The sequence below is a fragment of the Caloenas nicobarica genome, chromosome 8 (assembly GCF_036013445.1).
Source record: "Caloenas nicobarica isolate bCalNic1 chromosome 8, bCalNic1.hap1, whole genome shotgun sequence".
In the NCBI taxonomy this organism is placed as follows: Eukaryota; Metazoa; Chordata; class Aves; order Columbiformes; family Columbidae; genus Caloenas; species Caloenas nicobarica.
This window is the reverse complement of record NC_088252.1, coordinates 27253636-27274416: the sequence shown is the minus strand read 5'-3', so window position 1 is coordinate 27274416 and position 20781 is coordinate 27253636. Positions and strand designations below refer to the sequence as shown.

The following is a 20781-nucleotide window of genomic DNA, read 5'->3' as shown; positions in this document are numbered from 1 at the left end:
TAACGTGCTCTTCGATTGTCTATATACCTTAAAAAAACCCACCACCTCCTTTTTTTTTATAAGCCTGCCATGTTAAATGCTTAGAAATAAATTATTTTTGCAAGAACACTGATACTCCAGCACGGCTTGTATTGCTTTGTCAAAAAAATGTAATGGTGAAAGACGATGCAGCTTCAGAACCTGGGCAGATAAAGCAGCTGGTGCTTCTGGCGAGGGAATAAGAACCGGGTATTACAGCAAAAGGGCTGCAAGAAAAACGCACCCGCCACCAAACAAGGCGTTTTTAATATTTGTGCCCAAGAATGATAACACCGATCATGGTTTTCAAGGCTTTTGCGTTCACAAATGCAGGTTTATATACAGTGATCTGTTCGTGCCACCTGCAATTGTAACCTAAAGTGACATCTGTTCTGCAAGAAACACATTATAAAATATTCCTGCTCCCTTTTTTTTAAAAAAAACCCTCATTTCCAAATCTGGTTCATATTTGAGTCTGACCTTATTATTGCTTAAAAGACCATAAAAATTCATAACTGAGCTAATGTTTCTGCTTAAAGCAAATATCAGGGAAGTTTCTTGTGTGAGCAGCCGTGCAAAGACTGTGAACTAATGTAAGGAAGCATTGAAGTTGTCAGTTGGCCCAAATTTTATTGCATCTGTCTACAATATTGTACTGAAGATGAAGCTTCAACCACAGGCTGAGATTTTCCTAAATCCTAAGATTCTTGTGCAGGCAAGTGGTTTGGAAAGATGGATTAAATCAGGAGTCCAAGTGCTTGTGATTTGGATGTGAAATGTGTGGGGCTTTCTACCTTGAAAAGCATAATAATAATAATAATAATAATAATAATAATAATCTCTTGGTCAGCAATGTCTGGAAACCACAGCTGGGTGGGCAGCCAAACGGGTTTCCAGGGTAGAATGTCAAGCCTGGGGTGCCTGGATGTTATTTCAGAAGAGTTAAAAAGTTTAAATGTTTTGTGCGTTCTAGAACAAACAGGTTCACAATGAGCCATAAAATAGTACGTGCTGCAAATGTAGGGGCTTTATTTATTCCTTATGATCACTTCAGTACTAACAGGACATAGACGGTTTGCAATATTTTCCTAAGGTTTATCTTCACATTTTCTAGTCACTACTAGAGCAAGTTCATTGGAACTCACGACTGCCTGGATGCACGATAAATAATGCAATTTAATCATATTTCTTTCAAATTTAAACTAGAAACTGATTGAAGGTTAGTTTCCTTCTATAAAACAAAGACTTAAAAAGACCAGGTTTACCCCAGTGACCTCTCGAGCTGGTTTCCTGAGCTCTCTTTACCTCTGGCCTCCGGACAGTTGCTGCACAGCCCGTTCATTTTCCAGGCCTCATTAATCTAAATTAGTGTTTTTTAGGTGCCACGTCCAGCCTGACGTCCCAGCCGCTCTCAGCAGTGCTTTGCCCGCGGTGGTTCTGCACCTCGCAGTGAAGCGCAGGCTGCCCTGAGCTGAAAATAAATATTAAAATCTTTTACCTGCTTCTGGCTCTGAGTGAAAAAATATTCCAAGCAGCAGCCCGGAGAGGGTCTTATCTGCCCTGCAGAGTCCTCAATGTGCACCTTGTTTTCATAACGAGTCTGTCTTGATTGTTTCTGAAAGAGCATTTCCAAAAACACCGGGCAGAAGTGGATTTACAGTCAATGTCACTGTCACCCAGAATGTTTTATGTTTTTCCAGACGCTGCTCCCGTTAACTTTGTCATTAACAGTTACATGGTTGTTCTGTTTGCCATGTTAAAGGTAGAGGGGTTGGAAATCTATAAAAATGGATTTAATTAGTAAATCCAGCATTGCTAACTGCTGCTTACGTTTCATACTCAGCTTCTGCGTACAGAACAGTTCACCAAAGAGCAGCGCAGAGATTCAGTGCAGAATGGCACCGGCTCCAAAGGACATTTTCCAAATGAAACATGTTTTTAACATACCGAAGGTTTTCCTACCAGGAGGAGAAAAATTTACAAACCACAAAGCTGGACTTTGGCGGTTCTGGGATGCCGAGCGGGTACAGGCCTGCATTGAGCTTTCTAAAGCATTGCAACCAATTAGTCATTTAACTAACTCGGTGGGATACAGGCTGAAGTATTCCTGAGCATCTGTCTCCCTCGAAGTACCGATGCGTCTCCACAGGCTCAAAGGAACATAGGGCTGGCCATATAAATGCAGAAAAAAGTGCTTTATTTCCTTATTGCTCAACTCAGTCAGAGTTTTTCTGTAAAACTGAGCTGACCTGCTCACAAAAGTGGATTTCAACTCGTTACTCAAGAATTGCTCTCGATTTGAGCCTCTTTACTGATGGTTTTAGACGGACTTTGGCTGCTTTAACTGCGCATTTGGCTTAATGGAGCATCTGGACTATTGTATAGAACAAGAGACAACTGATGCCTTGAACTTCATTACCTAAAGGAAAACTATTTGTAAACCAGCTGCTTACCTAAGCTGTATACAGTCAGCACTATATAAATAAGTGATTTGAAATTCAAATAAATTTTAACTTAATTGTAGATCTTTATAGATACGAGTCCTCAGGTGCAGAAAGGTGCATTATAAATATACTGGGGCAGCAGCCCTGGGCTGTGCAGCTGCCAAACCCCAGCAGAACGTTCTCAATTTTAACCTTGCTATTCTATACAGCCAGATTTCAGGATGGATGCCTGAAAACCTACTTTAGGAAATGAAAGGCTGGTGAGGTGGGGTTTTTTTCTTTAGTATAATCACTTACTAAATGTTTCTCTGTGTAAAATAAGTATCGGCTGCATTAGCAATATGATTATTTAAAGCAAGGATGTCATGTATTCTGAGAGGCAACAAAACTCCCTTATTTTCAAGATCTAGTGTTTGTGTAGCAAACACTGTTGTTCAGGCTTTAGTACTAACTTCTGTATTCTAAAAACTTCACTATTTTTTTTTAAGTTTACCACATGTCAATGGTATAATACTGTAATCACATCGGCAGTAGTTTTGGTACTGACCTTGTGTTCACACGTCAGCAGATGATACATGATGTCAAATGGCATTTACTTTATCTGAACATTCAATAAAATGGGCTCATTCATTTAAAATTTTGAAGTGTGCAAGGGGGACTTTAAATCACGCATTTTTCACTATTAACTTCACCAATCCTGCTGGTTATTGTGCTTAGGCCAGCCACTAGACGGAGCTGTGATCCCGCCTAACCAGGCTGGGATCTAGAGCCAGGATCCCGTCACTGCCAGGAGCTGCCAGCGGTGAAGGTCAAAGCCCTTTTGTCAGAGGGGTGAACTAACAGCCTTGTCCAAACCCGGCTGGTACGTAATCAGTGATAAACTACCCGGTAGTCTACGATCAGAATGAAAACTCTTTAACGTGTACTAGGTGAGTTAAACTGTTAGTTTACAACACCACTGGGAAAAGCCCAAGTTCTTTCAAGTACTTTCAAGATGACTAATTACAAGGTATGTTTTTTCATATTAGACCATACGAAAGATGCTCTTTGGCAGCAACTTAATACATCAGTTTTCTGCCATTATAAACCATCGTTGATGGATGAACTGCTGTCACCAATGGAGCTACTCTGGCTTAAAGAAAAAACTTCCACAAATACATAGGGCGGGAATTCGGGAGCTCTCAAATGTGTACAAGCCACTTTAACCAAAAGACATCTCCCTTTTTTTGGGGAGGTGGCCAGGCCGGGCAGCAGGACCAGGATGGAGTCGGGGCTGCAGCACCTTCTGCTCGAGCGCCCGGGGGATGTTCCTGGTACCTGCTCCGGCAGCTCCTTCCAGATGTAGGATCCACGTTCCAGCAGTGCAGGATCAGACCCCAGACCATTTAAGTTGCGTAAGCAATACGTACACTGCTTAAACTTGTCATCCAACAGCTCTACGTATCATGACAGAATTTGGCTCAGATCAGCATGACTGGGAAGTTACAGGTGTCTGGAACTGGATTGAAAACTTAGAGACGTCTAGCAGGGGCACAGGTCGACACTGCCTAAACCTAAAGTGGCTGCAACTAGTTTTTTAAAGTAATATTAATATAACCAAAAGACCTTACCAGAGCTCCCGGATGCCTTTGGCCAGGAGAGAGCTGCTGCCGAGGTGCTAAAACAATTGTTGCAGGTGCAGACAGTGCAAGGTTGAAATGGGGCTGATGCAGTGACTGGATGGGCCTGTGAGTGACGGAGCAAATGAATCCTGGAATAAATATCCTGCCAAGCCTGCCAGACAGTTCCATATCGCTCTGCACGATGTGTTTTCCTAAATCCCGTGCCGGGTGAGTGCTGGTGACCCTGCTCTACAGGCATCCTCTGCTTTAGGGCTCTGGAGGCTGCTGGGGCAAATTCTCCTGTTCCCTGGGCAGCTGTTTTACAAACACCCAGACACCGTCCTACAAAACAAAGCCAGCAGGACAGAAACATCATCTGTGAAGGAGAAGGGAAAGGCAAACGCCACACGTACCATTGAACTCGGCCCGCAGTTCTGATCCTGCTGCCGTAGCGTTCTGAGGACGTGATTAAGCGCTCCCATGGAAATACCACACAAGGTTTTCATTTCGCAGCACTCTGACCTCAACTACCTCTTCAAAATAAAGTAACCGAAGCGCTCTGCAATTATTAATGTTTTCTGTTAACTGCTCAATTTAACTGCAAAGTTGCATTTAAAATTCACCGAATGCGCTGTTTGAGAGGTTTAAAAAGTCCACAACCTGCCATCCTCTGGAGAAGGACCAGAGCAGGGGACGCCGGACGCTTTGATCCCTCTGCTCGTCACTCGGTTGTTCCTCAGAGTCAAGGGGCTCTACCAGCGTCTGGGATGAGAAGAGGTGCCAAAGGATCCAAACACAGTTTGAACAGCACCGGTAATAGCAACAAATACAATTAAGAGTCATGATTATCTCCAGACAAACTAAAGGAGGGGAGTTTGTTGGGGGAAGGATAACCTAGGAACAAAAGTGACTAAGATGGGGAATCCTGCTCGAGCAGAAATTTGTGCTCTTTCGGTTTTGTCTGGAGGGACATCCCGCCCGCTCAGCACAACCACAACACGTGCCAGTATTTTAGGGACCAGCCACTTGCCCAAAACCGCTGCAGGTGGGTGATGAGAACCGGGGAATGGTTAAACTAAGGAATATTGTGTCTTTACCCAAGAAACAGACAAGGGCAGTTAACGCATTCTATCCCTGATTCACCTTGGGACCCAAATACTGACAACTCCAGCACCCTGAAAACACGAGACTCGAGCGGATCGTCCAGGACCTTGTTTTGGGGGAGGGAACCCCAAGGGTTGTTGTATGACACGATACGGGCCAGCGAGCCACCCAAAATCCCAGCCTCCAACAACAGACTGTCATTGTTTAAACTTACAGTAGTCACAGATTCCAAAATTCAATTAAATACTGAAAGTTAGATCTAAACATATTTTTATCTAGATTTAACAGAAGCGTTTATCTCGGCAGTGCAATGGCACTGCCTGGCATTTACACATTATACCGAAAAACAGTTTTTAAGTGGTTTTCCCCTCATTAACACCACAAATCAATCTGCAGTAGCACAAGGAAGTCTTTCGACAGGCTTCACTTCCATCTAGGTAGCTCTAAGGAACACCCTCTTTTGTTTTCCAAACAATCATTAATGAAATGAATTTTATCTTGCATTACGTTCTTTACAGGCCTATGAAAAGTCCATGCCGAAAACCTGATAAAGGGGTGAATCACGGTGAACGACACACTCCTCGATCCCAGCAGACCGAGCTTTTGACATAGGAAGTGTCAGGATCAGGATATTTTGCTGGAGTTTAACATCAGTTGGTTTGAATACAATATGGCATAGAAGAAATGTTTAAATTCGAGTAATGCACAGACTGAATAAACATGTGGCTTCACGCAATTCAGTAACTCTACCTCATCACATGCTTGGCGGGGATTTATTAATATTTAAGGGGTGGGAGGTTAAACAAAGCGAGAGCCAGTTCTGTGGCAGCAGGTTAAGAGTTGGCTCCTCTTCCTCCTTCGTATCAATAACACGCTAATAATCACAAATCTTTTCCTGTACAACCTGAGCACTGCAGATTAAAAAAGAAAAGAGATGAGAGACACGAGAGCATCGTTCTGGAGTCACACCTGCGAGCGCCAAGCAGCAGCATCCCCGTCACTTGTGCCTCTGCGCGAACCTTCGTCTGCCAGAAATGAGAAGCAAGGAGGCAAACAAAAAGTCTACACAGGATTTGTAAAGAAAACTCTGAAATGGGAGGTTACAGTTAGTTTCTAAGGAGCAGCAAGGTCATGGGAGACAGGTACATGTGAACGAACTGAATTCTTATCATCACTCAGAAAGTATTTATTGTATTGCTCCTTTTGCTAAGCAGGGAACAAAGACCAGAGGGATCTGTTCCTTTTGTGTAGAATCTTAACGGTATTTACTAGAGCCTTCTACTACGTTTTAAAATGTACGAGTTTGTTCTAAGTTCAGAGTGAGGCAGAGGCCCACCGGCAATTACTGTTCTTCTGTTTTGCTGCTATTCCTGAACTTCACCACCATCACGGTGATATTATCAGGACATCCTCTGTAAAAGGACTGTAGGACTATGCTCTTGGCACCAAAGTGCGGCTCATCCAAGCGTTCCTTGATGAACCGGACGGCTTCCTCGTTGCTGAACGCGTCCCACAGACCATCCGACGCCAAGATCATGAACTCCGGCTGCAGTTTGTCCAGGTCAAAGGTAAGAATGTCGGGGTCGGGAATGACAACGTTCAGGTTCTTCAGAGGGTAATCCCCCAAGGAGCGGGACATGGCCAGGATCCCCTGCACGCGCCACGAGCCGTTAAAGCTGATAAAACCACCTGGAGAGAAACACCAACGTTTAGAGCGGTTCTTTTGGAAGTTCAAGCATTTCTCCGGCTTCCTGCCAGACCCACCCCCAAGCCCCTGCTGTGGCGCACGTGTGTTACGGATCTCAAACCGCAGGAGACGCGGCGGTCGGGCGCTGCAGGAAGAACCGGGTTGCGGCCGGTGAAACGGCTGAAGCGGCGAAGTCGGGAACGGCTCCGCGTTCAAACGGAGCAGCTTGGTGCTCCAGGTTCTCCCAGAACCAAGCGCACACAGGTATTCCTGTGCTGCACAAACCCCTGTGCAGAAAGGGAACCTTCAGATAAAAATACTGAAAGCGAATATTTAGATGCTTGTGTTAGCAAATGCCTCCTTTTTCTGTGTAGTTCACATTTTGCCCGTTTCAGAAGATCTGGGAAGGAAACACTGAAAACAGCCTGCGGGAGGACTCACATCTCACCTCGAGGCGTAAAGCAAAGAAGCAAGTGCACAAAAATTCACAGGCTCTTCTGTCAAACTGCTTTGAATGAGCTGGGGCACGACGGGCCAAAAAACCGCTGGGAACAAACCGATCGCAAAATTTTACTTCGAGTCAGAAAAATGCAAATGATTTTACCACCACCAGGATTAAGGCTACTTCTAGCTGAAAATATATTAATTTGGGGTTGCTTACAGTGAGGTTTTGCACTGAGGTCGATGATCGACACAGGTTTGGTGGAACCAGGGAGGGAACCAGACGGTGTTCAAGGGCAAAGAGTAAAACTGAGGCACCTTCAGTTCCTGTGCAGCAGTGCTGCTGCACTGCTCCTGTCATCTGAACCTGAATGAAGTCACTTCGGGACAAATAATTTGCAAACGTGGAACATTACAATGTGTAACAAAATTAGGTGAACTGTTCTCTTTTATATCTGCAGGGTGTCTGCTTTGGTATTCTTATAAATGTCTTTGTTCTCTGTATTAATAGTCACCAGGATGTTTTCAGCTGCGCTGTTTGTCAGTCACCTAAATCTCAGGACAGCATTTCCATTCCTGGTTGGCTGATCTAATCTGCAAATTCCTTCTGCTTTCAGGTGAAATCCATTTCATTTAATGATTCCTTGTTGTTTAAAGCTTGAGACTCGATTTGTCTTATGACCAGCAGGAACAAAACTTTTTAGCTGGGTGTTTTTTCATGAATACTTCTACGGAGTCTCCATTTTGAAGATGTTTCCTTCCACAACCAAAAAAAGGAGGAGTCTCCTGCAGCTCCTCTTCCCATGAAACCTCGTTCAGCTGCTGCCGAAGGTTCTGAGGGCGTCTGGGCTGGATGTTACACGGCGATGAGGCCCATGGTAAGCGCAGTGTAATCATGTGTATGTATCGGAATGATGGAGGAAGCAAAATGCAATTAAGAAGAGGCAGTTTTAAGTGGATATTTTACACACAATTAGAGGACAGCAATGCCCGCACCCGTCACTGTTCCTGGCCAGGAGACGGCTGCTGCTGTGACACGCTTGCTCCCGTCTGCACAGCTTGTGCTTACGCACATAAAGTGACTTTTTGGAGGCACCTGGAAATGCCTACGGCACGAGTTGAATTCCTGCGGTTTGCTGAAGTGTCTGTTGGCACTTCTAATAGTTTTATAAAGCTGATCATAAAGAATACCTAAAAGAGCTGATGGGAAGGCAAACATTCTGCAGCACTGGCTGTCACTGGAGAAGAAAAGGCATTAAAGAAACAGAAGCTTTTTAGCAACGGCACAAACATTTTGCACGTTAGCAAGAGTGGAGCTCAGAGGATTATGTTCAAGGTGAGTGACTTAAATTCCTGTCAGTGATAATCACCTTGTGGCTCTACAACCAAGTGATTCTTTGCAAGCCCAAACCACAGCTGTTTCAAGGCCAGTGTCTTACCCTGATACTGTAATTTCTGCATCGCTCAAGCTGCCTATCAGAAGGAGATTCCTTGTGTTTTCTGGGAAACCAGCATCCTTGTGTCGCAGGATGTGCAGCCCACGTCCCACAGGAGCGGGTCAGAGTGGTGGGACGACACCGGGAATATCGTGTTCAGTTTTGGTCCAAGTCACACAAAAAAGACGTGGCCAGGCTGGAGAGGGCCCGGAGAAGGGCCACCAAGGTGGCCCAAGGACTGGGCAGCCGCCGTGTGAGCTCAGAGAACTGGGCTGGTTCAGCCTCGAGAAAAGAGGCTGAGGGGAGACCTCGGCACCATGTGCCAGTGTGTAAAGGGTGGCGATGGAGAAGATGGAGACTCCTTGTTGCAACGGGTCATGTGGAAAAGACAAGGGGCAATGGGTACAAGTTACTCCTGGGGACATTCTGATGGGACACAAGAGGGAAATATTTCACAACGAGAACAATCAGCCATTGGGATAATCTCCCCAGGGAAGTGGTGGATTCCCCAACACTGGCCACTTGTAAGATTCAGCTGAGCCAGCTTGTCTAGACCTTTTGCCAAGAAAGGTTGGACCAGATGATCCTTGTGGTCTCTTCCAACCTGGGATTCTGGGATTCTGATTCAATTTGCTGCAGGTTTGGGCACCCGCGACCTCTCGCTGCGCTGCAGGGACTCCCATGAGAAACGTGAGCGTTGGCTCCTGGGGCTTGAGCGCCAGAGCTGCTCCAGTCATGTCACACTGATAAATGGACATCTTTTTTCAGGATGTGGGTTCACTAAGACTTTGTACACAGTTGCTGGGAATGGGGAAAAAGAGAGGCACTGAATTTATTCCCTGTCCACTGATGACTGACAGCGGCAAACCTCCTTAACGAACACCCCGGCAGCAAAAAATGACGGATTAGTTTAGACTTGTCACCTCGATGTTAACGCCCCGCTGAAATGCAAAGGGCAAGTCCCGCTTTTCTTTGAGCCGCCGTTTCAGGCTGCCTCAAATTGATTTATATCAAACCGAGGTTTGAAGGATATTTTCTCAACCGTGGCTATACAGATTTCACTTTTAAATGAAATCTAATCCTACAAACACAAATGTGCCGTCACTTTATAACTATCTAGAGGGCACTGGACAGTGCGGCTTGATGGTGTGTGATGCACTGTTGGAAAACCGAAATGCAACGTAACGATGTGGTTGTTGTCATTTTCTTCAGTTCTACATGACAAGAAAGTATCTAGATGGTGGAAAAAAGCCAGGTGCTTTTGTCACAGGAGCAACGTTGGGTTGGTAGTTCAGTTTGAGCATTTTGCTTCCATTTGACACTTACTGTGTGTAAAGAAGGATGTTCTGATATGTAAAAGTATCTGGCAGTCCTATAAACTGGGTTGTATGTTTTTAACAGGGCTATGAGGCCACATCAATCACGATAATCCAGTGGGGAACAGGTAACAGAGAAGGGAATTCGTTAAGTCGCCACGCTAGACAGAATAGTTCTTGTTTAGCTGCAGATAGTTATAGCTTTAACCTGTCTACTAAAATAATTTCTTCCAAAGTTGAAAATTCCTGCAAAAAATCCAGGTTCCTTTTTCACATTGCTGTTATAAAGCAACGTTTCTTTTTTACACAAAAAGAAACACCCCAATTTTTTATTTTTTTTCTCCTAAGTGCAGGCTGCCTTTAAGTGAACAACTGCACAGCAGCCCTGGACATGGCTATGAGGGAAGCGATTTTACAGAAGAATCTCCAGATTTTATTAATACATCTCCCAAGTACAGGGTTGAAGCAAAGTGAGACTAAGATTTTCCCGTTCCTTTTTCTTAGGGCCTGTATGTTAATATTTTCTCTTCCCCTTTGGGGGATGTCCGTGCTGTGCGTGGCAGCAGAAGGATCCCCGCTGCTCTGATGCTGAAAGCAAACGGAGAGGAAAGGGCACGTGCAGACGAGAGTTTATGCTGCTGGGAGCGTATTGATAAACCACAGGTTTTAAACATGTTTTACATTCAGGGAAAAAAACTTGTTATTTCCACTTTGCAGACAAAGACTTGGAGGTCGCGCGTCCCTGGAGGCAACGCGCATCAGTGGGTTTAACGCAAACAAGAGGAACATTTTTTTTTTCCTCATCAAATAATTTGCAGCCAAACCAGGAATGGGTTCAAAAGAGCATTTGACAAATTCATGGAGAACTGGCTATTAAACTTGACGATCCAAATGCAACTTCTAGCCCAGGAGGTCGCTAAACTGACAAGTGATGAAAGCGAGAAGGATTTATTGCAGAAAGGTTTCCGCTTCTTATATTCTTTCCCTAAACTCCTGCTACAATTTACATGTTTGTGCTCGTTAGCAGCCACTATATGGGAAAAAAAAGCAGCTTGGATGAATTAGAGTCACACTCTGCTTATTTTAGGAACTAAACTCAGACCCAGGCTCTCGCATAAAGGCCGCTGATACGCTTCGGTGTGATGAAGCCTCTGACGCTGCGGCTCCTGCTCATTAATCTGCTCCCTGCAGAGATCACAAGGAGCTGGTGGGGACGGTCACCGGCCAGTGACGATGAAGGCCGCTCTTCTTCCTCCCACACCGGCTCATTAAGGGACAGGTCAATCTGCTTCCATTTCTCTACACCACTGAAAAGTGCTGTATTAATAATGGAAGATTTGATCTGCTGATGCCTCAGCCTGGTTGTTTTCAGCCTTCCCCAGGGGAAAAGTCTATATTATTGACAGAGAAAAAAGACGAACCTTCAATCCAAAGGCAAAATGTTAACAACTCACCGGCTCTTTTAATCCTCTTCCTCTCTTTCAGCTGGTAGGGCTTGTGGTCATGGGACAGGGGGATGGCGTTGCCGTCCTTGTCACACAGGACTCCTCGCGAATCGCCAACGTTGGCCACCGTCAGCTCCTTGTCTGACAACAGCGCGATCAGACACGTTGTGCCTGGAAAAAATAGAAGGGAATGGGAAGCAAGACAAATATTAATATATGGGGGGGTATATATTTATACATACGTATTTGCAATTATACTGCAAGTTTTCTCCGGTTGCGGCCACACAGAGCAGCAGCTGCACGATAAGTGACAGCGAAGCTTCAGACCCCAAACATCTTGGTCTTCTGTGCAGGTGCCAAAAAAATGATTAGCAGGAAAATGTTCTTCCTATTAATAAAGGCAGAGAGGGGCTGATGTGGGAGGAGTGTTTCCCGGTTTCTTTTTCCTAATGGCTAAGGAAAGTAATTAAAAGGTACAAATTAGCCCCAGAGCCAGGTCGTTGCTCCCGTGAACCAAAACTGCTGCAGGGGACCCTGCGGGAGTAAATCAGAGCTTGTTGCCCTCAAGAACTGAGGTGCCATTTTTCAGGTTTTTTTGTTGAAAAGAGGAAAAGATCTGACATTTTTAATTTATCTTTAAATACACAGAAAATGTAACGAGTCATTGACCACCATATCCAAAGGGCGCAGTGTTTATCAACGAAGGTAGCAGGAAAATATTGGGAAAATGGGCTGTTTTTCAAGTGTGAACGCTATAGTTTTTATTGAGCAAAGCAGACCCGTTTCTGTATTTTCCCCTTCCAGCTCGTGCAAACTGTGTTCATAAAAACTCCAACTATTCCTTGCACGGGCTTTGGACCAGATGTCACAATTCCATTTATATTTTAGAACAGGAGGATGGTGAGTTTTTAGATCTACACCAACAAACACTAAAAGGGAACGTGCCTGACGCTCAGTTGAGATTGCACAGCGCTCTTAAAATTGTGACAAAAGGCACTCCAGTCCCCTTCACCAGTAAATAACTTCATGGCTTTCTTTTCCTTTTAAGTAGACAAAGCAACACGTCGCTGCTCGGACATTTTAATCAGACACATTTTTAATGAAAATTACTGTCAACGGGGCATTCCAGCATCCTCCCCCCTGGATTTGCTCCCGGGCAGCTGTATTAGGGTATAAATCAACGTTCTGTGGTCTGAAAGTTAAATTTTCCCGGCTGCCGCTTGTCTAACTCCAGAGTTAAAAACTATGTTTTGCTGTTCCCATGTCAGTAGTTGAATATCCCATGACTGGTATAAATAAAATAGCCAGTAATGAACAAGTTGTGTTTAGATGCGCCGTGTTTTGGAGATTTATTTTTAACTTAATGGTCTGTCTTGCCCAGCTCTAAACTAGGGCTATTTTTTCACAAGACAGGCATATATATGTATCATATACATACGTATTCTTTTTTGCAATTGACTGACACATTGCAGATCTAAATGGATGGAACCCCAGAGGACTTTGTTGTTAAAATCCCGGTATCGAAACCACAAAGACAACAAAATAACGAGGCTACAAAGTACCGTAGTGGGGTGCAGCTGGTCATTTCAGCAGAACGAAATGAGATTTAGCATTTGAGGTCACCTCGTTCTCTACCTGAAGTCAGTAAGTCTGCAATGCAGAAAGCTCTGCTTCCATAAGAACATTATAGCAACAAACAGCACCCTCCCTTGCTGTTATTTAGGAAACTTTCCTTAAGGAACATTCCAGCAGGACAACGTGCAGGAGACCAGAGGGCTGGTACGTGCTGAAGCTGCTCTGACATTCGGTCCAAACTTTGGAGAGAAACAGAACAGCCGCCTTTGCAATGCGGGTTGAAAACAAAACCTGTGAGAGGCAAAACGGGGGCAGAAGTGAAAGAATACAGAATATAGAACCAAAACCAGCTCCGGAGGGAGCGAGACCCACGAGGCTACAAAACAAACCTCCGGGATCCACCACCCGACTGGTGGATAAATCGTCGTGAAGACCCGAGCTCCGGTTTTACCTCCAGCTGCCGTCTGGTCCCGACATCTGCGTTTGTAAATTCAGGGACCCCCCAGATTGCTTCCCCCTCCCTGACCCCAGCCCAGCGGGTATTTTTCCTACAGGCAGGAGTAAAAATCATAATTTCCTAGTAAGGAAAATACTGCGAATAACCTCCTAGAGCCCCGGCATTCAGGAAGTAAAATGCTTCACAAATATAGTCATTATTACCACGACTTATATAGAAATAATAACTTTGAACACAGTCTTCTTGGTTCTATGATCTGTGTGAATGAAAGAGGATGGGCGTCTGAAACAGAAGACGATTTCCGAAGTGATTTGGGAAGGATGGGTTGTTTCACGGTCCCTGGCTGACGCTGGGCTGTCGATAAGTCCCTGACCTCCTGCTACTGCCTGCCCTTACGGGAGAGAGCAAACTTAGTTTACTTTGTTTTCTTTTCCATCTATTTTTATTTCAGTCATTTAACCTTGCGCAGAGTTAGAAAACATCGTGCTCTTGTCAGCCGCCTCAGATTTAATGCAATTGCACAATGGAAAATTCCCAACATAAAGGGTCCAAAATTGAGAACACATGTTATATTAGTCCCTCGATGCAGCTGCCTGAATAATATCCCACTGAGCAGTTTACAAAGAAAATCACCAGAAAATTTAAAACCTGTACTATACTGGCTGCAGAGATAGGGTTTTTTTTCGTTTATTTGCCAATAATCAGGTGAGATTATTGGTGTTGTATTTTAGTATCAGACAAGGCACCTTGTAAAAGTCAAGGCTGCACCGGCTCTATTGGTTTTTAGATAACTGCTGTATCAACAGAAGGAGAAGTCACCAGAGTGCAAACGAGACCCGATTCACACATTACAAGGCGTTAGGAGAGCCCAGGTGTGATCCACCTCAGCCTGTGGCTGCTGGAGATCTGTGCTTTGTGTGCGGTGTCTAAAAACCCTGCGGACACCCGGCTCCGAATCCCCGCTGGGCAGCTGGGGCTGAGACCAGAGCCCCTGGGCTCCGGATGGATGAAACTGGTTGAAATTCCCCCCCCGCCCTCGTTTCACCCACTCCATTTAACATGTGCAGCAAATCTCAGCGGGTGCTCCCCACAGCCCTTCGTTCACAGCATCACGGGATGGTTTGGGTTGAAGAGACCTCGAAGACCACCCAGTGCCCCCCCTGCCATGAGCAGGGACATCTGCACCAGCTCAGGTTGCTCAGAGCCCTGTCCAGCCTGGCCTGGGATGTCTCCAGGGATGGTTCAGCCACCACCTCTCTGGCCAACCTGGGCCAGGCTCTCACCACCCTCAGCACCAACAATTTCTTCCTCGTGTCCGGCCTGAATCGTTTAGTTTAAAACCATCACCCCTTGTCCTACCACAACAGGCCCTGCTCAAAAGTCTGTGTTCCCTCTTTGCTGGGTTTTCCTTCTGCGTTCCAAGTCCCTCGTGCCGCACAGGTTTTGGGCCATCGACATGTGTAACCTGTTCCCTTCCTCTTCCCTCTCATCAACCCTGAACTTTTGCCATCCCTCCTGCATGAGAACTCCCACCCCACCCTGCCCTTATCTCGGGCTTTTCAATTATGAAGTCCCTGGCCAAGGCTTTTCTTCCTGAACAAACGCAGCTCCCACAGGTACTTTCTCGCTGCTTTTTCCAGTCCTCCCCCATGTTCTCTGTGGCTCTTCAGAGTCTCTTTCTCAGATAAAACTGAGAAGCGAAACTCCCCCCTCCTACGTTTCAACCATCGCCTTCCCATTTGCACAACACGTGCCGGGTGTTCCGTCTGCCACCGACCTGCTCTGGTGACTTCACCCATGTCTTCTGACTCTAGTATCTCCACCTGCAAAGTCACAGGTCTCCAGTGCTCCCCACCTGCTTCTCCATCCCAGACAGGTCTCTTCTCTCCACTAAAGGGTCAGCCTCTCTATTTTGCAGATATTTATCTCAGTGCTTTCACTGACCATCTCCTGTTTTGGATGGGATGACCTCAGCAACAGAGACCATCATCCTCACCCTCAGAGAGACCAACACTGTCCTCTTAGCGTCTGGCCTAAAAGCATTAAACCCCAGGAGGCTAGAAGTTACATCAATTCCCGCACAGGTAGGGCTTGTGACAGCACCTCTGTATTAAACAGAAGTCTAGGCAATAGATAATTAGTCTAATCTTATCTCTGGAGTGACTGCAGGTCAAGGAATTTGGTCCTTACTTGGCTGGACTGAAGAAAAAACAAACAAAAAACGACTCAAAAATCCCCTTCTCATCTGTTTTTTCCACAGTGCTCACGCTTGAATTCACACAATAATTAAGAACTAGTATTTCTGAGCTTCAGTAATCTCCAGAAGGAAACAGGATTACTCAGAACAGTGTGAAAAGTGGCATTAAAAACCCCATAGATTTATATTTACTCTCCACTAGTGACTCACACCGCATGCAGCTTCTTTCTCATTTCTAGACCATTCATTTCCACTTGCCTTACAGGGACTTTAAATCCTAAACAATAAGACTCCAGTAGTTTGGGGTGCAGATATGTGACGCTTTTATCATTAATGCAGCTGTCCCCTGTGCCCATCTGCCTCAGGTTCTCCTGTCGAGACCAGCCACGTGTCTCCTGAGTTTCTATTTTACATGCTCTGCACATACCCCTCAGACAATGCAAATAAAACTTTGATTATAGCTGTGGAATAGGCAAGACTGCGAAAAACACCGTAAATAAGTATGTGAGGGAGGGTAAGGGAGTCTTTTGCTCCCCGGTCAGCAGAAATATGGATAAAAAGTGGTGTGAGACCATCAAGATCATGAAACGCCGCCTCCGCGTGCCCTCCAAGTGACCCACCAATTCTCATCCAAAGCCATAAAAATAAAACTAATTGTCTGCTGCTTATCTACGAGATAAGCAATGATAAAATGGAGCAGCAGACGATCATGTTTCATTAAAAGAAACATCAGGTTCTTGGAAATACACTGATATCACTTCAAATCCTTCTCAGAGCGTAGCTTAATTTCCATCACAAAACTATTCCTACCTGGCTGTATTCAGTACTATTTTAAGATTTTATATCTGAAACAGAGAACCATATTGCATTTCTATTTAGATCGGTCCTATTTCCCTGTCTAATCAATGAGTGTGTATATATAACTCAATCCTGCATACCATTAATTATATCGTCTTCATCCTATACAGTAATTTGGGATACACTTAACAGACTAAGAGACTGACGGAAATGAAGCTTTGTAAAAAACACCTGAAAGTGTCTTCCAGGCAGGAAAACAAGAGCTGGAAGGAAGTTTTGTGCATCAGGTACCAGAAGTTAATCACTGCAAAAAGGAAACCCTTTTGGGCAGCCTCTCCATCTTCCCCACGGCTCCGACATCGCCTCATCAATACCCCGCGGACACGGGGAGCGCTCCCTCCGCCGCATGATTCATTTCTTGTCCTTATGAAAAACCATCTTAACACAAAAAGAATCTTCGCTTAACTTCAAGAGCCGATTTTTGGGCATTGCTCCCGTATTTAGTTTCACCCGAACACCACACTCGACTGTTTAATACGGTAGAAGTAGACAGAGGTTGGAATGTCTGTATTTCACCAGGGTAGTTAAAATGCAGAAAACCACTTGTGCAACCTCCTTTCTGGACGGGCTGGGGCATTCAGCAGCAGCTAAATCTCCCGTGCAGCCTCGCAGTGATACGACAAGAAAAAATGCCTAGACAAGGAAAAATGCCTGCGCTAAGGTCGGAACATGGGAGGAAAAGAAATCTCCTGCTGACACTTCCCCGCGAGCCTTTGCAACCCTGGGGCTGAAATGCGCTCAGTGCAACACCAGCGCAAAGTCTGAATTTTTCTGATTTTAAGAGCTCCTGAAGCACTGGAAACTAAAATGACGGTAGACGATCATGCAGTGTAGCGTATATACAGATGGGGATCCTGCAACTGCTGTTTCAAAGTATATTCCTACAACAGCTCAGCCAGCTGCTCCATAATTCAAGCAAGAAGAACTCAGGGTCTGGCTTAGCGTGAAGTTTAGAGACGTCGGGCAGAGCAGACGAAGCGCAGCCGCAGCTCAAACAACGGCAAGCACGCGACGTTCCCTTCCTGAAAAGCGCAGGTTGTATAAACTGAAAAACAAAAATTATTGCTTTTAAATAGGAATTACACCTATTTTTTTTCCCCGCCAATCTGTAGTTGAACATGTTTTCCCCAGTTCCTAGCTCCCTAAAATTTAGAGGCAATTTAATGTAATTTATCTGCTTTGAACTGGAGGCATCCCTGGGAGATCTGAGTAACCCAAGGCAGTAATTCGCTTGGTTTCGCTTAGCTGAGCGATCTCAGAACAACGCGGTGGGATTTCCGTCGGGTCGAATGGCCGGCAGAAGAGGAGCTGGAGGAGATCACGACCCTTCCAAGCCCAGCAAAATACTCACCCCTAATTAACAAAAGCTGCTCACGTGAATGCAGGGTGGTCAGGAAGAAGTTGTACATTTTTCATTGGGAAAGATAAGCGTATTCCCTCAAAAAAGTTTAACTTTCCTAAGAAAGAGCTGGATAAAAGTTTAAAAAAAACCAGAAGCCACTAGAAGTTGGTCAGTGCGATACGTGTAGTTTGCTTTGTGAAGATTTGTCCCAAATTCTGTGATCTGTAAGACGGATCTTCTATGGATCAATTAGAAATCTTCTACGGATCCATTAGAAATCTTCTACAGCTTTGCATTTCCCATTGTGGAAATATGTTAAATTTCCATGTAAAACACAGTTGCACAACTGATCACACACACACACACAAAAGAAATTCTATCCTCTCAGCAATTTCAGACAAATAAATCCCTCCACAATCGCAGTGCCAAAGATATTAAAAACGTGACATTTAGGACACTAACTGGCTTTGAGGGGGTCGGTTCGGTACCGACCCGTTGCAGGAACCACCCCACACTTCGAGCAAAGCAGAAATTTGCCAGTGGTGGCAACTGGGGCAACCGATGATTTTAAGTGTCAGCAATAAGGTCGGCGAGGCCGCTGCCCCACGAGGCCGCGGAAGAGCACGACTGACCACATCTGCTTAGAAAATGTTATGCTAGATGCTCAACAGGCTTTTATTAGCCGCATGAAACTGTAACGAGGCCTGTAATCACATGGAAAAATTAGGAGCAAAATGAAAATCCCACTCGGGGAAAAAAAAAAGACACCAAAATAATTAAAAGCATCCAATCTGTGCTGAGTCCTGTGGCATCTCCAGCTTTATCCCAGTCCTGCCTAAAGGATCAAGGTTTCAAAATTTCACTTGAACCCCAGGAAATGACCTGCACTTTCCCGAGGTGCCTGAGCCATAAATACCGGACTTAAAGCAGCAGCTATAAATAAGGTGTCAGTGGGCAGGCACTAAATTGAACTCAAGACGTATAATTAGCAAATCCTTCACAAAGGGTATCGCTAACAGCTGGTTCAGAGCCGCTGCGTGTGTCCGCAGGGCGGTTCGAACATCCCCATTGCAGCTGGAAATTGTATCTGACAAACGGGTTCTACTACGACTGCTTTGCCCCTCGGCTCCTGGGCTTGCGTTTTAGGCGGGACTAACACTCATCAGCGGCAGGACCGTCTATCAAGTTGCAGCTGATTTCATGAAGGACCATTGGAAATATCTGTCGCGCTCTTCAGCTGGCCCTGAGCCGCTCGCAGGATGGATCTCTCACGTTAACACCTAAACAAATAAGAAACTTTTGAGTATACAGGCAGAGCTGTACAGCAAGGAGGTGTTTAAGAGTTATTTGCTCAGTGCCCACTGGCAAATTACAAATAGTGACATGTGCCCCATCCAAAGGGATTGCAATTTTTTATCTCCTGCGCTGGCAAAAGAGTGGGAGGAAGAGGAGGAGGAGGCCAAAAGGGATGAGGAGTGATAACATACCAGAATCACACACCATTAAGGAAATTTGTGATTTCTCTCAAGAGCCATACTCTGTCCCCATCCCCTCCATGATCCAACCCACAAAATTCACTGACTGAGATTTTACTGAGCTGTGAATTGAGCCCGAGCAAGGGTGGCAGTTTAAATCAAATGTGACTTTTCCCCTTGTCAGGATAATCAAACTCAGGGGTTAATCAACTTCCAACGCCAGGCCAAAAGTCACCTCGGACCTCACTTTTTTCCTTCTGTATTCTCTGGTCCTATCTTCCACTTTTCTGGATCAAACCCTACTTTGCCCGTTTGCAAATGCAAAACCTCCGCGTCTGCTGAACGTCCGCTTTTTGGGGGGCAGAGGTGTCACCTTGGAAATCACCTCCTGGCGCACGGCTGAGTGAAAACAGCACAGTTTGGGGGAAAATTTGCATGAGATCACCAAATCCAACAGGCAGACGGAGTCCAGCCAAACACCTTTCCGTGGATACACCCAAACTGCTGGCAGACAGCGGCTGCAGCCCGTAATCCCAGAGCTGCCTGGAAAATGCACAGGGAAGGAGCAAAAAGGACCGATATTGCCCAAACTCCATGGTTAGAAATGTATTACAGCATGAGGAAGAGCCAGTTTTTGCTTGTTTATGACCAGCTTCTTTACCTTAATGGGTTGTTATAGATTATGGATCGTGTTTTTAAGAAAGCTTCACTTGAGAACAGAAAGCCTCCTTTTGTTCTTGCTGCTTTTTTCCTCCTGCATCTTCCCATGTATAATTCAAACCACAGGAAAGAATGGGAAAGGCGAACAGTGATGGACTGTGGCATGCAAGGCGTTGTGCATGCAAAGCTGTTGTGCATGCGAAGCTGTTGTGCATGCAAAGCTGGGCTTAGCACGAGCTGAACGCTGCTGCAAATGGGGAGAGCACAAGGGCAGGCGACACAGCAGCACCCTTAGATGATAAATCCTGTGCATGTTCTTGTTAGTGTGATATATCTTCTTCTCAACGAGTCTTCTATTAAAATGTCTTCAAAAGATCTCAAATATTAGCTTTTACATGAGGTATGGCAAAAGTAAGAGCAGCGAGACTGAAGATACTCATTTCAAGACTGAAATTTAGCAATTGCGGGTGTAACGAAGGGTTTTGCAAAGGCGTATCTGGTGATGGTTTCGTGCCACTCCATCCTCCCACAGCAATGCTGTTTATGCTTGTCCAGGTAATGATGCAGGGAAATTGAATCAGGACCTCCGAATGGTCTGTCAGGTTTGTAGGCAGAACAAACTTTGCTGCCTCCATGGCTCATCACGAGATCCCTCAGGTATTTATCTCTGCGCCCATTAGCGAGTGACAAACCTGCACCGAGATGGATGGATTTCTGGAAGTGAT

At 45.2% G+C, this 20781-nt stretch overlaps 1 protein-coding gene across 1 annotated transcript in view; it reads right to left on the bottom strand.

Annotated features, from left to right (window-relative positions):
* Window positions 1-44: 44 nt before the first annotated feature.
* Window positions 45-20781, bottom strand: part of PPM1L (protein phosphatase, Mg2+/Mn2+ dependent 1L) — a 123088-nt gene continuing 102351 nt past the window's right edge. The window contains exons 6-7 of the mRNA XM_065640296.1: window positions 11502-11663; window positions 45-6856 (exon numbers count right to left, since the gene is read on the bottom strand). Of these exons, the coding sequence (XP_065496368.1) occupies window positions 6510-6856; window positions 11502-11663 (509 nt within the window). The 3' untranslated portion in view covers window positions 45-6509. The remainder of the gene's footprint in view (window positions 6857-11501; window positions 11664-20781) is intronic.